Source organism: Photinus pyralis, unplaced genomic scaffold, assembly GCF_008802855.1.
Source record: "Photinus pyralis isolate 1611_PpyrPB1 unplaced genomic scaffold, Ppyr1.3 Ppyr1.4_LG5, whole genome shotgun sequence".
In the NCBI taxonomy this organism is placed as follows: Eukaryota; Metazoa; Arthropoda; class Insecta; order Coleoptera; family Lampyridae; genus Photinus; species Photinus pyralis.
The window spans coordinates 4,053,731-4,075,161 of record NW_022170596.1 but is presented as its reverse complement, the minus strand read 5'-3'; the positions used below and the strand labels follow the sequence as shown (position 1 = coordinate 4,075,161).

At 35.0% G+C, this 21,431-nt stretch overlaps 1 protein-coding gene across 3 annotated transcripts in view; it reads left to right on the top strand.

Annotated features, from left to right (window-relative positions):
• Nucleotides 1-21,431, top strand: part of LOC116170852 (inactive dipeptidyl peptidase 10-like) — a 226,028-nt gene that overhangs the window by 60,546 nt on the left and 144,051 nt on the right. For all 3 annotated transcript variants that reach the window (XM_031487380.1, XM_031487379.1, XM_031487378.1), the window contains exon 2: nucleotides 16,701-16,792. In XM_031487380.1, the coding sequence (XP_031343240.1) occupies nucleotides 16,757-16,792 (36 nt within the window). In that variant the 5' untranslated portion in view covers nucleotides 16,701-16,756. The remainder of the gene's footprint in view (nucleotides 1-16,700; nucleotides 16,793-21,431) is intronic.

Sequence of the window (21,431 nt, the reverse complement as noted above, 5' to 3'; positions counted from 1 at the left end):
AGGGTTTGGGCTAATAATTCCTCGATACAGTTCTGTCGAGTTCAATGCGTATGAAAGCGTCACGGCAACAGGAAGTCGCGAGTAGGACAATCAGATAAAACGCAAAACAAAAGAGAGGGAATTATAGCGCGGCATATAAATGCGAGACAAATCAACGTTCGGCAGGAGCAGTAGTAAGTTCATTGCCACGACAAAAGTAGCACAATGCAGCAAATTGGTTCTCGGTGTCGGCATGTCGCACTTGTATCGAAGCAATTCAACAACAGCAATATTTTCCAACAAGTAATAGGCAATACTTGCAGATACATTTAACGGAATAATATTCAGGTCTTCAGTAAATAATCTCGATGTAGGTCACTGGAGCCAATATCGCGTGATGTCTCTTCATAAGATGCCGGTCAAGTATATACTTTTCTAAAGGTGTCGCAGTCAAATTCTGCGTATTTATCAAGGGCGTCGATGTAGGTCGTAATATTCGGATACAAAACCAGATTAAAGAACCAAAAAAGGAAAAAAATCATAGATTTCGCAATCCATGCAACCAACGGATACATTGAAAATGATTTATTTATCTTTTATTTTAAGTACCTTATCCACAGTATCCTCGACTTTTCCGTAACCTTACCGATCGGTACAATGGTCACTTGATGGGACACCGTTGTTATTTAGCTTTGAAAGAAACTTGTAACTTTGTACCCATATACGAAAACATAAACATTTACGATGTTATAACAAGAGAAGGAGGAGAGAAGACAAAGCCCTAAAAATGTACAACGTTAGAATAATGCTACGTCATAATCTTGTATACAAGTCGAAGTTGGCGGGGAATTAAACCACGAAAAGTAACCGGATAGCATTACGCATTATCAGAAATAAGTTACGCGGGGGAATTACGCGTCAAACTACGATACAGTTCGTGCCGAAGCTCTAGATATACAGGGTGGTACATATAAAAATGAGTGGTAGCGGGGATCAAAACAAATACTTGTTCTAAATAAACCGAGGATCGAACGTATTTCGTTTGTGGGCCACCCTTAATAAAGTGGTGCAATTTGCATTTCTTCCATAATTTTTTTCTCAGCAACCCTAAGAGTTACAAAGACTTAGTGGCACGTCTTTGAATAGGATTTTGGGTATGCCCTTTCCGCTTTTTCAAAGAAATTTTCAAAATTACTACCAGGAAAAGGTACACCTCTACTGCGAAAAAAATTCTAATTTTGACAAAATTTGGTATCTGGGTTTTTTTGAACATGAAAATCACAATCTTTTTTGAAAATTTGAAAAAAAAACTGCAATTCTTGGCCGGACAACGACAATGAAGAGAATTCCACAAAATGTGTTGTGTGCATACTGATGAGTTAAGGAACAAAATTGTCGAACAGTATTTTAAAATCACTTTTCAACCAACAGTTGTACGCATTTGAGTGTTGGTCCTTCGGGCAGACAGTGTCCCCCATCTACCAATGAGCCATCTAATTCCTCGTGTAGTTAGTTGAAATTGTCATAAATAAAAAAAATTAACGGTTTAAGTCGATATTGTAATACTTTGAAGAATGCTTATAGCTTATGTATTGTAAGGGAACTCTACTTAAATAACATTTTCCCACCACCCGCAGCCTCGCATAATTTACATATTCTTGGAATCGAATTTGTAGACTTTTTTGGGGTTCTTTTAAGAAGCTGAAGTCAAGGAAAGTAGAAAACATTTTAATTAACAGACGTGAGCAAAAATATGGAAAAAGTAATGACCGAGGTAATGACCAAAATGAAACAAATTCAATCAGCGTTTGGGTTACTACTGTTTATGGTAGCCAAAAACAACTCACTACTTGTTCCACTACTACCTAATTTTTACAATATTATTTAAACTAAATCAAGGCGTTAAGGGAAGCAGGAATTTTCAAATATTAAATTACGACATTTTCAACCAATTATTTTTCGAAGGTGAATAGGTTGAATAGGTCGCATTATGGAATGATTTAGTATTTGAAGGTTTGGCGACACAAAGAATCATTTTAATTGTTGTATAAATAAGGTAAAGTTTTTTTTCATTTGTATCCCGTACCCACCGATTCCTGTAAGGATATAAATAAAACGGAACTTAGTCGTTTATAATAATAAAGCCAAAACATTTCTTAGACTCGGTCGGTTCATTTTTTAACCGATTGAAAAAGTTTAAAAAGATAATTCCACTGTAGGTATATAATTTCGTGTATGATCCCAGTTATTAATGACGTAATTGAAAGCCTGATGTCTGACCAATATCAATACTGTTGTGTAAACTACGCGATGTGTACGTTTTATTTGGCTTAGGCACCTGAAATAGCGATGGAACACCCTGTATGTGCATTTCAATTATTTTTAAAGTTGGTTGTAAATTGGAATTACGCACAATTTCGATCATATTAGTTGAAATCAAAGTCATTTTTTGTTAATTTTGTGTAAATATTTGTAATTTATTTATTTGTTCAATTTGACTATGTGTTGAAAGACATATCTAAATATCTAGAAATAATTACGTAGTATTTGTAAAGTTTGTTTTAGTTAGGTTTAAGATAAGAAAACACAGGTGCATTACTTTGTTAAGGAAGTGGATTCGGCTGAAAAGAAAGGAAAATTGTTTTAAATAAAGAAGACGGACGTTAATCGTGGCTCTTTTGGTGGTGGACGTCAATTGTTGCTTCTTTGGTGATTTTACAAAGAAGTTTAGTCGGAGTGTCTTATTCTTTCGAACATTTATCGAAATAGGGAGCCTTTCTAGTAAGTACCCATTACGGGAGTGTTTTTCAACATCAAAGGACCAATTTTGCATCAATAACTACAACGAACCAGTGTCGTCTAAATCGAGATTCCGAGTGTTATAATTCTTTGGAGTCAATTAACCAAATTTACGTAAATATCGAGATTTTCGTTGTGGCGGATTTTAATTACTAATTTCTTTTAAAAGTCTTTGTGAGTAGGTGTTTGTGGGTGGTTTTAGTGACCGTTGGCCATTGCTCATAGCAAGACTGATCCTACTGGATTACAGTAGGGCTTTGAATACAGTATGCCATAAAATATGCGATTCCATTGCTAAAAAATATCCAAGTTTGGTTCGATAGTATGATGTTGAAAATGTATGACCTAAATTTCGTTATGATACTTGGAGCGGTTCGTAAAGTGATAGTATTTAGATAAAATGTACACGACTCTACCCTTTTCCTATAAGTCTCGATCAATCTTCTTATATATTTTGGAAGTGTTGATATAGAATACATGTCTTTTATTTCTTTTCTTATCAATTTATAAAAATACTACCATGAATTATTAGAACCTGCCGAACTCTAAATACAGTGTCTTTTTACGAGACAGCCTCCTGGAAATAAAATCAGGTCATCTCCGAATTAAAAATTTACAGCTTGCTATTAATTAGAAAACAACTCATAAAACAGCAACATAACACTGACGATAAAGGGCTCATACACTGAGTAAAAGTAGGCATCTGCCTTTATTTTGATTTGCTGCGAAAGAATTTTTCGATACTAATAAAAGTGGGCAAGAGAAACCAATATTCCTAAAAATAAAGTTTGCGGTTAAACAATACTAGGCGATGTCCCCATATTGACTTTAACTTTTTGGTGCTTGTTTACCCTGTAGGTTTGATTGAATTTTCAGTGCGCAACTTTTCCTCGATATTTCAATTGGAAGTTTCTCAATAAGTATATGTAGTTACACAGATTTTCAATGAGGTACGTACCTACTTATTATGTGCTCGAGTTTCCTTGAGTGTCTAGATGGTCCAATCACTGCAAATATTTAGTTACAAACAGAATACGTTATGGGTTCCTAATCTCGTTTTTGGGTTTTTACATGCTGTTCAGTTCAGGATAAAATAAGGTGGGTAACTTAGGAATTTCATTCTAAGTAAAAGTTTCGTCCGGTCTTTGCAATAACTTCCGGAAATGTAAAATTTTTTATTTGTGAACGAATATCGGAAGATAAAAGTTCTGGGAGACACCTTTCTAAAGGTAATAAAATGACGAACTTCGACACCTTTTCCAGACATAACTTTTGGAAACAGGTGTCACATAAATTTTCCTTGTGCATCTTTGGTTTACGTTTGATCCTACCTCATGTAAACATAAATGTTTATGTTATTTAGGTATATGTATTTTGGAACATGTTTCGTTTAAGCTGATTTTCCATGTCTTTCTTTGTAATAGTATATGAAAAATTACGATAACAAAAATTGTGACAGCTATCAACTGCGTCCAAGCAATAATGGGAGCAACATTGCTTTACTCGTTCATACCAATCATTTATTATTCAATTGGATTGAAATTACACTGGTAGAGAAGCGATCGTAAAACCGAATGACTATATTGCTCCGCTAATTAGTCCTCACGGTGCACTTTTGTTGGTTTATTTCTAGAAAAAGTTCAACCAAACAGTATTCACTGATTGAAAGGAAAACACATTGTGCAACTTCCAGGAAAAGTTTGTTTCAAATTCAACTTTTGAAAATTGGATATTATTGCTGCGTAACCATATTTGAATATCCGTTTTTCTCCATAAGAAGTTTGGTATCTTTGTTACTAGCATGTTGTGCTATGGAGTCTCGTTAACAGGATTACCGAAGATCCTTCTAAGTTTTTTAACAATTGATTCTCGAAGTAATGTAAAAATTTTCATTCTAAGTAATAATTGCCTTTATTCTACAGCTTGCATAAATTACTTATTACTTTCTATAATTGTTAACTGAACATGTATCAAAACTAACCTTCTGTCATCCGTTTTAATGCTTTTTGTATTTCGCTTGTCGTGGTCTTGCAATGAACGTCCAATAGTCGCAGTACAACCACTTTCTAATTCTTTAGTTAAAATAAATAAACTTCTCTGATCTAAACGCGTACCTGCGACAAACATCTGTTCATAAAATTAATTGACTTTTAGAGATAATTGTAACTCTGATCTACGACCGGAGAAAAACATGAGATCATTTTTTTAAATATTACGCTAATAATTTTGAGATGTTTCTTATCTTATATAACACGTAATTTCTTTACAAACAAAATAAACAAATTACAATGCGGCTATAAACGAAAATTAAAAAAATTAGTTTTTTCAAAAGTTAACTTTTCCGCAAGTTAGGATCTGTTGAGACCCAGCACTTTCCTTTTATTGGATTTGCTTCTCATGTATGGCTTGGCCTTTTAAGCGAAGTAGCAATTTTTGACGTGGATGTTCAATTTGCTTTTATAAGGAGTACATACCGTTAAATTTCACAAAAATTAGTCCACAAATAAGAAATTTACTAATACACATGCGCGACATGTTTTAAGAGGATCGATCGAAATGCTCTGTTACAATTTCGGTAAGACCGGTCCACGTCAGTAGGTCACCAGGTTTGGTTTCACGGAAGTGGCGGTGGGATCTGCCGGTAATGCAGAAACTCACCTATGGCGTGCTTGAATTGATAAGATGGCGGTGGAACTTTCCCATTTAATTTTCTTTGCGCAATATAGAGACAATCGAACATTATGCGGTGTCCACTCAGGAATATCGACGTGAAAGCAACAATTAGGTAGGTAATAATGAAGAAAAGAGTAACCCAGAAGTAAGAAGCCTAAAAATCATTATTGGTACATCCGAACTTATAAAATATATCCGCAAGCAGCGCCAGGCAAATGTCGAAAGCAAAATAGCAAGAGAAAAACTTTACCAAACTTATATAGCCACATATATCCCTTTACAGGTAGACAAAAATGTCGAGTAGCCACTATGGAGTGTACGCGTGTAGGTTCCTACAAGTAATGGTTGAATGTCGTTTTCTACAAATCTGTGCGTGCGCTGAAAAGAATTAAAAAAACCTCTGCACGATCTCTATCGGCGAAACAAAGAACTATTGTAATAAGAAATCTGCTACAGAAATTAACTTACAACTTAAGCTAGTGGATTACAAAGAGAATGCCCAGATGGCGTCAGAACATCAAATAGTTATACTTAGAGTAAGAATTAAAAGAAAGCGTAACACGCTTGCCTTTTGTACTTATTCAATATAGTCCGTGGGACGTCAATCTTTGAAACTTTGCGACTTAATTTTAACGGGACTCCCAAGTTTTGTATGTACGAAAACTTTTGCAAACGCGGCACTGCACTCGCAAAAGACGTTAAAATGGTGGTTTTAAAAAAAATTTATGACCAACACTTTTTTTAAACTTTAATCAAATACTAATAAAATCAAAAACGACAAACAACATTTGTACGATAGAAATGATGTGCCGTCGTGTACTTTTACCGGCAGCGAATTGTCAAAATGGCGGCTTAATTTAGTTTTACTACCAACGATCTGATTGTTTCAAAGTTGTCAAATACATATCTTTAAAATTGGATGGCTACATTGTCCGACAAATTTTGCGGGCCATATTCTTGGCCCCACACTCGGAAAATGTAAGTTTCGTGACTCACCACAATTTAACTCATGGGTGATTGATTATTCTGATTCCCGACGTGCGCGCTGTCGTGGCTTACGGCGTATTCTCTCGCAGCTTCGTGCGTAATTGCCCACGGCTCTCCTGGAACGATCCCATTCTCACCACCTTAATATTTGAAATTCCCATTCCGGGATACGTTATACCTTTTCCAACAATAAAATTCATTTCTTTTAGTCAATGGTATTTCTAAAAACCCAAAATACCAGCCACCTTGAACCTGCAGTGCCGGAAAGTTCGTACTGATTTGGGAAAAAACACGCTTCGCAGTACTATACTAACAACTGGACAGTCACGTACTTCTAAATAATTTCGTCTTATGTCGCGACAATCTGGCGCTTCCGACTTTTACACGCACTCAATTGGTTAAAGTCGCACTCCGAAACCCTTCGCCCGAAAATACAGCCAAATTTCAAGCGAATCACTGATGGATGCATGAATAGAACTTTAATAAAATTGGATCGTAACTATGCCTAGGGCATAACGTAGCTACAAAATTCAAAAGTTCGCTCGCCAAAAAATATGGGCCGCTAGAATTTCTTAATAATAATGTAATTACCAGGGTCGTTCGGTAAGTCCGTGCTCTACCTATATCGAACTCATCCACATGCGAACTCTTTCGTACGAAGGGTTTGAATCACTCAACGTAACGCGCATCCTTTCGTGAATCTCCTTCGCCGCCTCCGAATAGAAAAAATGTATCACATCCCAAATTCCGTTTTTACCTGTTTCTAACTAGAGTTCATCTAAACGACAGTCAAAACAAAACAAGTGATCCCAGATTCTTGATATTTTTCATTACTTTCTCACAAAAATGTAGTTTTAACCGGTCGCACTGATTATTTGAACATTACGAAAGCATCTTCCCAAACTAATAGAAAACGTTAGAATTTTAATAATAATTTATTCTGGATTCTGCTAAAACATTTTAGAAATAAACACCCACGTCAACAGTTTCCAGTATTACTCCAGATATTAGCGTCGTTTTGCTGAAAGAAAAAAATAGTTCAGAAGAAGAAGCGAAAGTCAGAGCAAAAGGGGACTGCTGACTGCTGAAAATTTTTAGCAAATTGAACTAGTTACTATTGCGCTTTGTCTTGTATTACAATTCGAATAATCCGATCAGATCCGAGATTTACGATATTAGTTTAATTTTCTCAATCGCACTACCTATCGATTAACGCACAATACGATAATTTCCTTCCGAAATGAGTTATGCCATTAACGCTTGAACTGTTAAAATGATCTTACCCCACAACCCTTAAGGCACCCGCCGTTCATTATTTCCGTCCCGTATGCTTTCATGTACTTTTCCTGTTCCTGTTTGACAGTTTTCTAACGCTTAGTGAACACGTACAATACGCATTTCAGTACCGTTCCGGCGGGATATTATTTTGCATTTGCTGCACTTCAAAATGCCAGATTAAGCTTTTAATTATGGCATACACATTGCCTGTACGGTATTTGCTACTCAATAATTATGTTAAAATGTAAACTCAATTTATCTGATATAAAGTTCGTTAACCAACTCCATCAGATGCAGTATGCGCTGATAAATCTAATTTCGTGCCATCACTTCGTTGGCATTGTCACCGTCTAGTGCCACATTATTGTTTTAAGAGCCTTTCAGGCCGACACCGCGTGCCTTTTTTGTTATCTAAACACAATCACTGGGAGAAAATAAAATGGTAGTAAAAACGCTACAATTTTCGCATTCGTGTACAGTCTGCAGTGATAGATGGGCTATAAACTGCGGTTTGTGCTGTAATGGATTTAAAATCCGGTGGGATGTATAGAATATCAAGCTTTTTTTATTATAAATGTAACGAAAAATAAAATAAAAACTTGAGATCGTTATTGTTTAACACAATTTTGCTTCTTTGACGTACGGATTAGTTTAGGTGTGATCACCGTAATTATTTGCTTGTCGGAAGCAAGGTCTCAAGGTATCCGTCTTACGTAGGTAATTATTGTTGCACAAACTGAAAAAGTACAATTGAGAAATACGAAAATGTTTCCGCACACTGTAGAAGCATTTTTTACTCGTAGGTAGAAGCGCAGTTAGAATGTGTATCTACTTTTGGTAATATACAGATGTATTTCATAGAGAAGACCCTGCTGAAGACTGATTTTTTTCCTACCGTAGTTTGTGGAATGCCTTAGCGGAAGGAAGAGGTGTCAATTTAGATTTCGTTGTGAACGCTGTAGTGATCTTAGGGGTCCCCGGCGCTGTTACTGAACCCTGAACCCTGTACTTACAGTTAGCAACTCTGGGGAAAACAGTAGAGTCATATAACGGAGAGGGGGGGGGGGATGAATAAAATGCTAAGATGCAGAATTTTGTGTAAGTACATGGGAGAATTCCAATAATAAGTATTCAAGTTAAAGTAGACCATACACGCATATTAAAAGCGAAGAGAAGTTAATTAGAGGACCCTCCTTCTGAAATTGCTAGACGCAAGTTCTGCAGCTTACACGAGAAAAAGAAACATATGCAGCAACACATCGGACTGCAAACGGTTACTTTTCCCACGGAGATAAATTGTTAGATCAACCATCCAGGGCGACATACTGATAATTCAATTACACGCAAATACACCAAGAATACTTAATAAAACAAGATAATGGCATCATCACCTGTACAGTATATAACAAACAAACTTGATTCAGATAACGATACATAAACAAATAAAAGCTTGAGTACGCCACGTTTTGATATGGACATTTTATGCAAAATGTAAATAATAACCAATTGTGACGTGAAATTCAATGATTAATAGTAAGTACAAGAAAGAATAATGAAAAAACCCGGTAACGTGTGATGCATCCTACCGACGCCATCGCCATTCCCGTTAACCCCCGCTAACTTTATTCCCTAGCTTCATTATGAAAATCCCTTGACCTTCGGCATCTACTCAGAACGGTCGAAATCGAGAACGTAGTATGATTGATGTATACAGAGCGTATCGTATTGTTTCTTAGATGTAGAGATAAGTATGCGTTGCAACAAAAGACCTGTTTTTCGTCCTAAAACCTACCAGACATAACGAACACTCTGTATATGAATGCCCTAAACTGAACGTTTCATTACAAGAACATTAGATAATAATATATTTATCTTCTAGGAGTTGGTACTAGTGTCGTTTAACATTGTATTGAAGTAGTTAGGATGTTTTGCAACTGTTTTCATCGTAATTATTTCCGCAGTATCTGAAAGCTACTCCATTCGATAAAGGATTAATCTATTTATTTATTTATTTATTTTTGGTCTTGTTTTTTAAGTGGCGAGGTTTCAGTCAAGGCTGCTCTACCAACCCAACCCCCCTATATATTTACAAAAATCCATGCCCGAACCCGGATTCAAACCAGGGACCCTTAATACCGACTCACCCGCAATGAACAAAACTCTGACTTTAATTACCACTATTTGGATATATATTGATTTATACAGGGTTGCTACAAAGTAATTGAACGAGGCTCTTCTGCTGAAACTCTCGATAGCTTGATTGTTGCAGTGCGGAGAACTTCAGTGAAAAGGGTTAAATCTTTACATCACTAGAAAAACAAAAAAGACCCTTTCCCAGTGATGTGTCACATGACCCAATGAAGAAATTCCGTTTCCATTCCGAAACATGCATAACAATGTTTCATTGAAGTCCCCGAAACTGGAAATTAATATGTTGAACAGTTTCAGCAGGAGAGCAAATGTTTAACTTTTTGGCGTGTTATCGTATCTTACTATCCATGAAGATAGAGAAAAGGTAAATGCTACCTATTTTTAGATATTCTCACGTAGCATCCAGTGGCGTAGTCCAAAAATTCACAGATTTCGCAATCCCTGCAACCATCGGAGACATTGGAAATGATAACCATATAACCTATAAAGCCATAAATAACTCTTATTCACACGGAATAATCTTGCTCCACTCGCTCGCTCGTGTCGCAAACGTAAGCTTTTTGACTAATAAGCGGCGTAACATGCTGCACGGGCGATGTGCGAGAATTTTAAATTCGAATTAACAAAATCCCCGCGCACCGTTAAGTAAGTACCGTATCGACAGTATCCGCGACTTTTCCTGAATCTACCGATTGCAGTCGAGTACGGTACAATCAACACTAGACGCGACACCACTTGTCTTCTTTTCTACTCGGTAGACCTGGTAAATTCATACCCATACAAAACAAGCATTTCCAAGTCTAAAAATGTTTGAACTACCATTTCTGTAATTTGACCTAAAGCTGCTATTTTTTAAATGCAATACTGTATATCTTAACGTAACATTTTTGCATTATTTTTCCTGATAACAATTGATGTATCGCAACCTTCTTGTAGACCGCTATTTAAAGAATTAGGCATACTAACAGTAGTAGATACGTATATTTTGGAGATTTGTTGCTATGCGTATAAAAAGAAAGCATGTTTTGAAAAAACTCAAGATAGGTACAATACCCGTCATAGGACGTTATTGAACCCTGGTCAACATAGGACAGCGCTGTTTCAAAAAAATTTGTTATTTCGTGCCTGCCAAATTTTTAACGCTTTACCCTGTAATATTAAAGAACTCAAGTCCTAACAAAGATTTAAGCAAACACTTAGACTGTTTTTGCTTAAATAGACTAATTACCACTTAGATGAATTTTTAAGAAAAAAATAAGTCTTTTAAGTGTTTTTTATTACTTCTATATATTGTTCCCCATTTGTTTATGTCTAAAAATGTTATATATTTGCATGTCCATGTTTAGATTTTAATGTGTTTTTACTTTTTATTATTTGTAACCATGTGACACATTTTTGCGTACGTGTTGTTAATATGTATATACATATTTAGTGAACGTACTGGCAACAAATTAAAAATAAATAAAATAAATAAACCTATATTTTTTTATATAATTACATATTAAATTTATTTTTCAAATTTTTGAAATGACATGTTTCTACCGTCAGCCATTTTTCTTGAAAGATATCGGCTGCCTTAGTTATCATCAATACAATAAACAAAACAAAATTTCTATGAATTCATCTACTATTCAAAAACCATAAAAAATAAGGAATTAATTTTTGGTTCACATGTTTAAACAAATGAGTTGTGATACATCAATGTAATACAGAATACAAAGAACCGTTGTTAAAATGTACATTTAAAAAATATCAACATTGATAGATTGATCATGTTTGTGGCAATAAAAGTTTCACAAAAAAGTGGCACAGCGTCGCGAAAACGGCTGCGGTACATTGCAGTCTCAACCAAAATAGGACACACGGTGCATAAACACCGGTCCAGCTATCTAAAAAAAAAACTAAAGCTCCACCACAAATTTTTGTATGTAAATTTTGACTATAAATTTCACGAGAACACATCTGGCCTCTGTTATTATGAAAATCTCGATGAAGACCTATATTTTGTTAATACGAGACCCCTTACCGCACCCTTAACCGCCTCCCCACAATTCCAAAGAATTATTTAACAAACTTAATTAATACCTATTATAGCATAATCCTGAGCACGAATAATAATTTATCATGGGTCGTAATGTGGTCTCAATTCACACATTCGACAAAACTCAATTAATAAAGCTGTAAGAAGTCAGTGCATTCAGGGCCTATGGACAAGTACCTCGCACATGCGATCGGATTGAAACAAATACAATTTAATAGAAAATTCTAATTACCTTAAAGAATTAATAACCCTAACATTTGGTAATAGCTGTGATTTTCTGTAAAAAACAAAAACATAAACACCAAATGATGATGCTTTTGAACCTGCGTTTTTTCGCTTGATTCTTGATTTAAACAAAACTGAATTTGACGTAAAAGCGGCATTTTGGTAGTGGATGAGTTACCTCTATCGGATGCTTGAAACAACCTTAAAGAAAGGGCACATTTTTGATAGACAACATTCAAACTCACAACACTGGAGCTAGAATATTTCTCTTTTATAACGCCGAATTAAAATCTCTTAGAATAATATGTAGACTTTCTTCTATAAAAACTTTACAAACACCAAGAATGACTCTCTTTCCCTAAAATGTAATCAAAAAGCATCATTTTTCGTCCGCTACGCCTACGTAACCACTCTTCCCTTCTTTTAGCTTTCCAGTGCTGCATCTTTATCATTTTGTTAACAGTAGCTAATCAAGTTCAGTAGAAAAGACGCCCGGCTCCCCTTCTCGTCTAACTTCAATATGCGTTTATCATAAACGAACACCTGTTTTTTTAAATTTCGGCGAACACCTGCTTACTTCGAAATTAATTCGCTTTTACAGAGCGATAACGAACTTCTTATCGCAAGACCGGGTTGAAATGAGATAAATTTTAATAAAACACTTAAAGCAATTACTTTACATGTCCCTAAACTTTCCTGAACGTACTCTACTGAACAACAAAACTAAAAATATAAGGCGATTATTTAAACAAAACTAAAGATCTAATAATTCTGATACAAAACAACATTGACAAATACTAAGATCGAAATTGTGTTCAATACAAACTATCGCTACCTACTACTTGTAAATTTTGATGTGAATTTGTCTATTTAAATACGTGGCGAATGCGAATTCTTTACATTGGCCTCGCCTCGTCCAAGGCAAAGGCACACATAATTTAGTTAAATTTGCCCGGTCATCTGGATTGCATTAACTAATCAAAGATGAAACCATCTCCCTACCTTTGCACACGGCGGCATTTGCACCGATCGCTTGCACTATGACTGATATTTATACAATCCCACTCTTTAACACTAATTCAACGGCGCATTCTACTGACCATAGAGCAAACGAAAAAATACGTTGACGTCGCAGGGACCTATAAGAGCGTTTTCTCCTACTAATTTTAAATTTAAATCGTAGGCAGTCTTAAATCCGCCCATGCGCTGGATGAAGGGTCAAAAACGTTGCCACAAGTAATTCTACCAGCCAGCATTTATACTTTATAATTGCAAGTAAAAATAAAATCTTTTAATCACCTTATAAATGGGTTCAATTTAAAATATTAACTCGTTTTAACAAGATGAGAGCGTTTTTTAAGGCTCTCTCTTTCTTTTATTTAAATTACGAAAGTTTGACTCTTTTTTACCCTTAAAATCACGGTAATGGATTGAACATATAAATATAGTAAAAATGCGATTATCTTATTTTAAAATATCATTCTTGCCTAACGTTTTATGCATTTCACTCTAATGGGGAAACGAATTTGGCGATGAAAATTAACGGCAAACAACTCGTGATCCTAAACTTAGATTCAGCAGGTTCTAATTCGCGGTGATTTTGCATTACTGCTATTGGTAATCTGACTGACTTCCTGTTACACCACTTACCATTCGTACAGTTACACGTCACAAAAACTTTAATTGCAGGTACTCTACCACCTCGTCTACCACGAAAGCTCTCGGTCATAACGTGCACTTAAATTAAGTCCCGATAGTTCTATTAGAGGATTTTGATTCTATTTGATATGGCGATTTGAACACTTCACTTGTTCTGAACTCGTTCATTGGTGCGCTTTTAGAACTTCGTGTTTTCGTTACTTCCCGCACCCAACACTTCTTTTTCTATCGATGAATTCAAGCGCAATGCGTCGCGGCTACCCGCGTATTAATTTCGCGAGCCCGTGTTTAATCTCTTTCGGACCGCTCATCTAGCGCTCTTGTGGTCAAAATCGGAATTCCCGAAAAATCACTCTGCTTAATCCCTACATTTTCATTCTACTGAATACGCCTACAAAATGGTGGCTAATCAGTCCCTGCGGCCATCTTTACCCTTTACTCTTTGGCCAATAAACTTCAACCTCTGATAAAGCCTATGTTTAGAAAGGCCATTCGCCAGAACCCATGGTTTCAGCATATTTCTGCAGGCAGGCTGCTTAATGATTCGATACCGAACAAGTCTGACCCAGCGCCAGCCGTTTGGTCACTACCTGATCACCCGCCAGACTAGCGCTACCAGCTTTCTCACGAAATGAATCCACCAGTGACGCAGCTTTAACTATTGATTTACAAATATTAATATAGCGACCAATTTATTGGGAAACCAACAAAAACAACAAAGTTTTAGAGTAACCAGCCCCGTAATGAAACAACCCCGTGTATTTTATAATACTCAACCGTATGGAACGCCGTTTTACTTTTTATTACGAAAGTTTACAATGTAACATTATAAACAACAGTTAATTTTATTTCCCGATTTATTATGTTTGTTGTTTTTATGTGAAACATTAAATATGTTTGTTTAAAAAACTTCACTTAATTGAAATGATGTATGAATTATATAGCAATGTGTATAACGAAAGTTTAACAATACAAATCAACAAACGAATACATAAACGAACAGTAATATAACTAACTAGAAGTAATTCAACAAACATAAAAATTTATTCATATTAAATGTGGGATTAAAATTATGAACAAACCTTTTACTTCAACAATCATATTAATTCAATTATTGAAGTGTTGTACAAATATTCCCAACAATCATTTTAATTCAACAATCATATTAATTCGTGCTGTTAAAATCGGAAAGCATTATTTAAAATGATTGTTGAATTAAAATGTTACATGAATTAAAATGTTTGTTGATAATTTTAATTCGTATCTGTGATTGTGGGGAAGTTTCAGGAACTATCCTTTAGTGTATTTGGGTACGTGTATACTAGCGCCTAATTAAAATTATCAACAAACATTTTAATTCATGTAACATTTTAATTCAACAATCATATTAATTCAACAATCATTTTAAAAGATTCTTTTACTACGTCTAACAATAAAAATTTATTTGTTTGTTGAATTAAAGTGATTGTTGAAAATATTCGGCTTCAATTTTCAAATCGTCGAATTTATATGACTGATGAATTAAAATGTTTGTTGATAATTTTAATTCCACATTTAAAATGAATGAATTTTTATGTTTGTTGGACAAAATCGTTTTATTAATCGAAGTATTTCTTGCAATTCAATTTAATTGTTTGTTATTAATTGTTTGTTGAAATACAGTTTCATATACACTCATTCAATATAACAATATAATTCATTTCACATTTTTATTAAGTAACATTTTTTAAACAATCATATTTAATACGTAAGACAATAACAACAAACGTAAAAAGTAGAGGCATACGATTGACTGTTATTTAAAATGGCACATTGTAAAATGAATTCATGCTGTTAAAATCGGCAAGAATTATTTAAAGTGATTGTTGAATTAAAATGTTACATTAATTAAAATGATTGTTGATAATTTTAATTCGTATCTCTGATTGTGCGGAAGTTTCAGGAACTACAGTTTAGTCTATTTGACTACGTGTATACTAGCGCCTAATTAAAATTATCAACAAACATTTTAATTCATGTATCATCTTTATTAATCAACATTTTTTTAATCAATCTCTTAATACGTAAGATAAAAACAACAAACGAAAAATTTAGAGACATAAGATTGACTGTTATTTAAAATGATACATGATAAAATGTTGGTATAAATACTAAAACGGCGTTCCATACAACCGTAAAGAAATTCTCCTCTAAACTCTTAATTTGTAGAAACCACCATTAAAATCTGACCAACTATCAAAATGTAATAAAAAACGCGCCTATACCTGCCGACAATCAGGGCTGGATTTAGAGCTTGCGGGGCTCCCAAGCACCAGCTAGGGATTGGGCCCCTATCCCTCTTTAGTAAACGTTATTTGAAGAGTAAATACCTACCAAAGATCACACTACACATATACCAAACCAATTTAACATTTTAACTGAGGCGTGCTTGTACGTAAAGCCGGCCCTGCTGACAATACGTACTTACAGAAATTGACAAAATTTAAAACGTGCTGGCGGGCCACCTTTACAATTCACGTCCTGTGTTACCAAATATTTGTACAAAATGCTAGAATGTTTCAAGTTTGAGGATAGCACTAAGGCTTTTATTTACATTATCCCAGAATTACTTCACTGTATTAAGAAATGGTACAGCGCTTACAAATCGCTCTCGACATCAACGAGTAAACGGAACAAAATCATCTTTTATTATTCACCATAATATTGAAGTAATTCTGCATGTCGTATATTTGATTTTTCCTTTTCTGCGATGAGGTTTAACGACGTGATCGAATATAAGGAAATTGCAAAGATCACTTCCAATGCACAATATAAATCGTAGGTAATGTTATTGTAGTGTTTATAAAACTCGCTATGTTGACCCTCGGATAAGGGAGGATTGAGTTACTGATTTGACCTTTTGTTTCAGGTTTTTTTTACAATGGAGAATAAATCAGTTCAGTTTGTCGGTTACCGCTCTTTGGTATGAGTGGATTCAGCAACTTTGTTTACTATATTCGGGTGAGTACTATAGCATCTTATATGTATTTACAATTTTATTCCTATAAACACAGCGCTCATTCTGGAAACGACCATTGTAGTATTATAGATTTTGCTGTTACGAGTAGTGGAGCCACATGAGCTATATGTTAGTCTCCTGGCAATAGTCCTGACTCTTGTTTAACAGCTTCTGCTTTATTACCCCGTTAAGGATTTCACACGAAGCGCATGCACATTTTCGTTCTAATTTTCTACAAAACATATTTACATTTGGTAATACGTCGCCGGATGGCATAAATCAAAATTGAGTTAACTTTATCCATCTAAACGACGGCCTAACTCCCGATGTTCTCGGCTTAAAGTGCTTTACGAGCCCGATTAATTCATTTAGTCTAAACCCAAGTGCGTAAATTTGGCGATGACATTTAAATTGTGTTAATTTTGACAGTAAAAACCCTTCGAGAAATTCGAGTAGTGCAGTTTGTCGTATATAAAGGAAAACCCTTTTTGAAGATAAATCCACATATACGTACTGTACGGTTTAAGTGTAATATTAAAAAGTGCCAAAGAGAGTTGGGATGTCAATAAATTATTTAGCTTTGACACCCTTCTCGCCTCCAACCAAACGATAAATGCGCATACGAGGAAATTGTCTACCACCGTCGAATGAAAATATTATTTTCGACCCATTTGCCGTTTTTATTGAAAAATAACATCGTTAGCGTAGCCTTTTTCCAATTAAGGCACACAAAACGTGTTACGCATCAACACTATCTCTTTTATTTACTAAAATCTACAAATTTTCCATGTTCTACACTAATCATATATATTAAAAATGGCTCCCTCGATCCATTACTCAGAATAAGGTAGACGAAACAGTACAGTAAAGTAATTCAGTACATAATAGAAATGCAGACAAAGGTTAAGATTAAACGGAGTACGATTCAAAAGCAACGGAATGGAGTCTCGGACAAAGAATTCGACTACAAAACGTTCGCAAATCGCATGGACGACGAAATTAGACAATTGACGAGAGATTGTTACACTGTTACAAAAAAAATGTTCAGTAAAAGCTTAAGATTCAGCGATTCACTGACAGGGTAAACGGTTTGGTCAAAGTTTAAGGCAGATATGACCTATTTTCGGAACACCATGTTTTTAGAAGAAGATATTTGGTAATTATATGACAACATAGATAAGCTTTATGTAACACTATGCGGTTGTTTAGTAAGGATTATTTGAAAAGAACTAATCCCCATTTCCCTCAAATAAAAGCAAATACCTGATACAGCACATTGCTGTAAATTAGATCAATTTAAAAAAAAAATCATTCGGACACCATTTTTCTTCGAGGTACATCGATAAAATGCGACCTCACTAAGCGCTTCACCTCTTTTCACCCCCAGAAATCGTAAATTACGTCAAGTGACATATCGTTGAAACATCTTTTTACTCGTAGAATTGATCGTTTAGCCTCCAAATTATTCCTTATTAAGGGTGGGCAGCGAGCTATAATGTCGCCCAATCAGTTAAAAACTAGATAATCAGCTCTGTGATGTATCACTAACGTTAAATTTAACGTGCTGTTTATTTGTCAAAAACGTCATTTTGCCAATACTAAATAACGCAAAATTTTTTGGGAGATAACCTGCACGTTAAGTTTGACATCACAGGGCTGATTGTGGCAGTTCGAACAACCACGAGTAGTAAGGGTGCTTACGACTCATATTAATTTAATTCGCGGTTTGATTGGCGGAACCGCGCTGTGATTGGTCGATTAATTTCACTGTTTCCCGATTTGTTTTAATTAATTTAATTATTTGTTTGAGTATGATTAAATTAGATGGCTTAATTAAATTTTGTTTCCGATTTCCGCTTTTAATAACGACTTCTCAGAGTTATTGGTGAATTTAATTTGATTTGCAGAATTAATTTGATAGGATATTTAATTTATTGGTTAAATTAGTAATTAAGCGCTTGTTATATTCGATATTAATTGTGTAAGAGTTATTGTGGCAGTTCGAACAACCCAGAGTAGTAAGATTACACTTTCCCCCACTCGAATTATTTTAATCCGCAGTTTGTTTGTCTGTCTGATTCACGGATCCGCCCTGTTATTGGTCGAATAGTTTCGCGATCTAATTTAATTATTTTTTAAAATTCAATTTTGATTATAATTAAATTAGATCGAGTAGGTAATTAATTTAGCCGACATATTTAAAATTCTTGAAATCTGAGTAGTGTTGCCGCGAGACGAGACGAGACTTTCGAAGGTCTTTTCTCGTCTCGTGACCTCGAGACGAGACCAACTCAAAGTCTCGATTCGCTCTGGTTCAGTCTCGTCTCGTCTCGTGTAGTCTCGCGTGGTCTCGCCATACTATCCAAAAATGGTGTAGACTGTAGAGCATACAAAAGGCACCACGAAGGCATGACAAATAAAATAATAATGACCTTCCTTATCTATCTGCTAATCACAAAGCATAATTATACGTATTTTAAAACTTTTCTTTACCATTCTGCAGCTAAAAAATATTAGCTTTAATAAAATGTATCTGGTAATATAAGTAGTATGTCCCCAATACACATTTTACCTTAAGCGCCTTTATTCACAGAATTTCGCAAGAATACAAAAAAGTGTAAACTCACACTAAAGTATCTATAGCATTTTAGCCCCAATATGGCGACCAAAACGAACTACCAATCAAAAAGATGGATGGATGGAGAGTCTCATCTCCTCGAGACGAGATGAGACGAGACGAGACTGAACCTTGGTCTCGTCTCGAAGTCTCGTCCCGGCGGCATCACTAAATCTGAGCACAGACTTGTTTCTGAATTTAATTGGATTTTTTCGGACTTATTTTTTCGTTTTTCAGAAAATTTGTCCGAAAGGTATTCTCGCAGGATTTGTGTGGAGGTGCACCCTCCTGTTGAAACCGACGGTTTCCACCTTTTTTGTGTTCCTGTACATAGTTGTATTCGTACTAAAAAATGCTACTGAATACAGTATGTACTTTTTTTGCCGGCCATATGAAACGTTGATGGTGATCTCTCCGAAACGAATCGTGACATTGAAAATCTCTCAACGGTGTCTTGTAGAGATCACAAAGTGGCAATGAGAAAGTGTTTTTATTATCTGTTCAAATAACATCAGACGATAATAAAAAAAGCAATCGACATATTTCGGTTTTTCTAGAATATCTTCGGAAGTAATCGGAATGATAATTACTCCTTAATTGTTGCGGAACTTTTCCCTAATTTGACGATCTTCGTAATGTTTCCGAGCTGCCCAAGATAGGACATCCATATATAGCTAATAGCGGGGTCGTTTAATGAATAAAAACAACAAACTCTAGTAAACATTAACAGAGGTCCATAAAGAAAAATTGGGGATTTCAAGAGAAGAGCAAAAAATGATGCGAGTGGAGGGGATAGTGTAATCGGAAAGTTTGGAAAAAAGGTGAAGAACAATAATGGAATCTGAATGATTAATTATAGCTTGGAAAATAATCATATAATAGTGAATATGACTAGGAATATGATATATTTGTCAGTTTACCAAGGTATCAAAAACCGGGTTGAACAAATTAATTATAGATTATAGCGAGACGCGTAGAGGAAATAAAAAGAGTAAAAAGAGAACCTGAAATCTACAGCGATCACTTCATAGTTGCAAGCGAAAATCAAAATTGTACCAAATACAGCTGTACGAATTACACCCGAAAGCAGAGAACTACCTGAAAACAAACTGAAAGTGAACTTGCTAAATATTAGAACTGAAAAGAAACAGCATAGTAGAATTGTGGAATTGCTTTAAAAATTACTTGAGACAGCCAAAACCGTATGTGATGCAATTAAAACAAAACAAAAATTTAAACAAACGTTGTGGGGGGAGTAGTGAAATTAAAGAAGTGTTAAAGAAAAAAAAAGCAAGTGGAAATTATTTTATAGCATATGTTAAATTGACATTTTAATAGGTTTGAATGAGTAGGCTAAGCCGATCTTTAACCGTAGGATAACGAAAGGGGATTTACGATAATTCAACCGGTTAAACCGGGTTGGTAGATTTTGCTATGTATACAATTATTGCCACAATAATTGTATCTATGGTGATTTCTACCAATCCGGTTAAAGCGGTTGAATTATCGTAAATAGATAAAGATAAAGTAGATAAAGTGAAACAAATGATTGTGCATTATAATGACATCTGTCATTCTTATTTCCAATGCACGATGTAAAATTACGTTCAAAACATATAACAATTCTGTTTCTATACCTAAGCTTGCTATTTTTGACATCTCTAAATTAAATTCAGAATAGTCAGCAGCTTCACAATGATTTATATGGTTTCTGCTATGAAATATAGTTTTGTATTATACACGATGATAAAGAGAAACTAACCATCTCGTGAAACTCATTCACTCAATGGTTAAAAAATCCCTTTAGAGTCTTATATAATAAATAACTATTAAGAAGACAAGAACATCATGCGTAATACAAAGAAACTGGAAAAGCAGCGAGTGACGCAGTTCTTGATATATGAGATCAAACTATTAGGAACCAAAATGGAAATGAATAGTAAAGGTAATCCGCGACTCAAGCACTGTGTAACGGTAATTACAATTGTAGATTCTTGACTTCGGGTTCATGGTTCTATTGATGA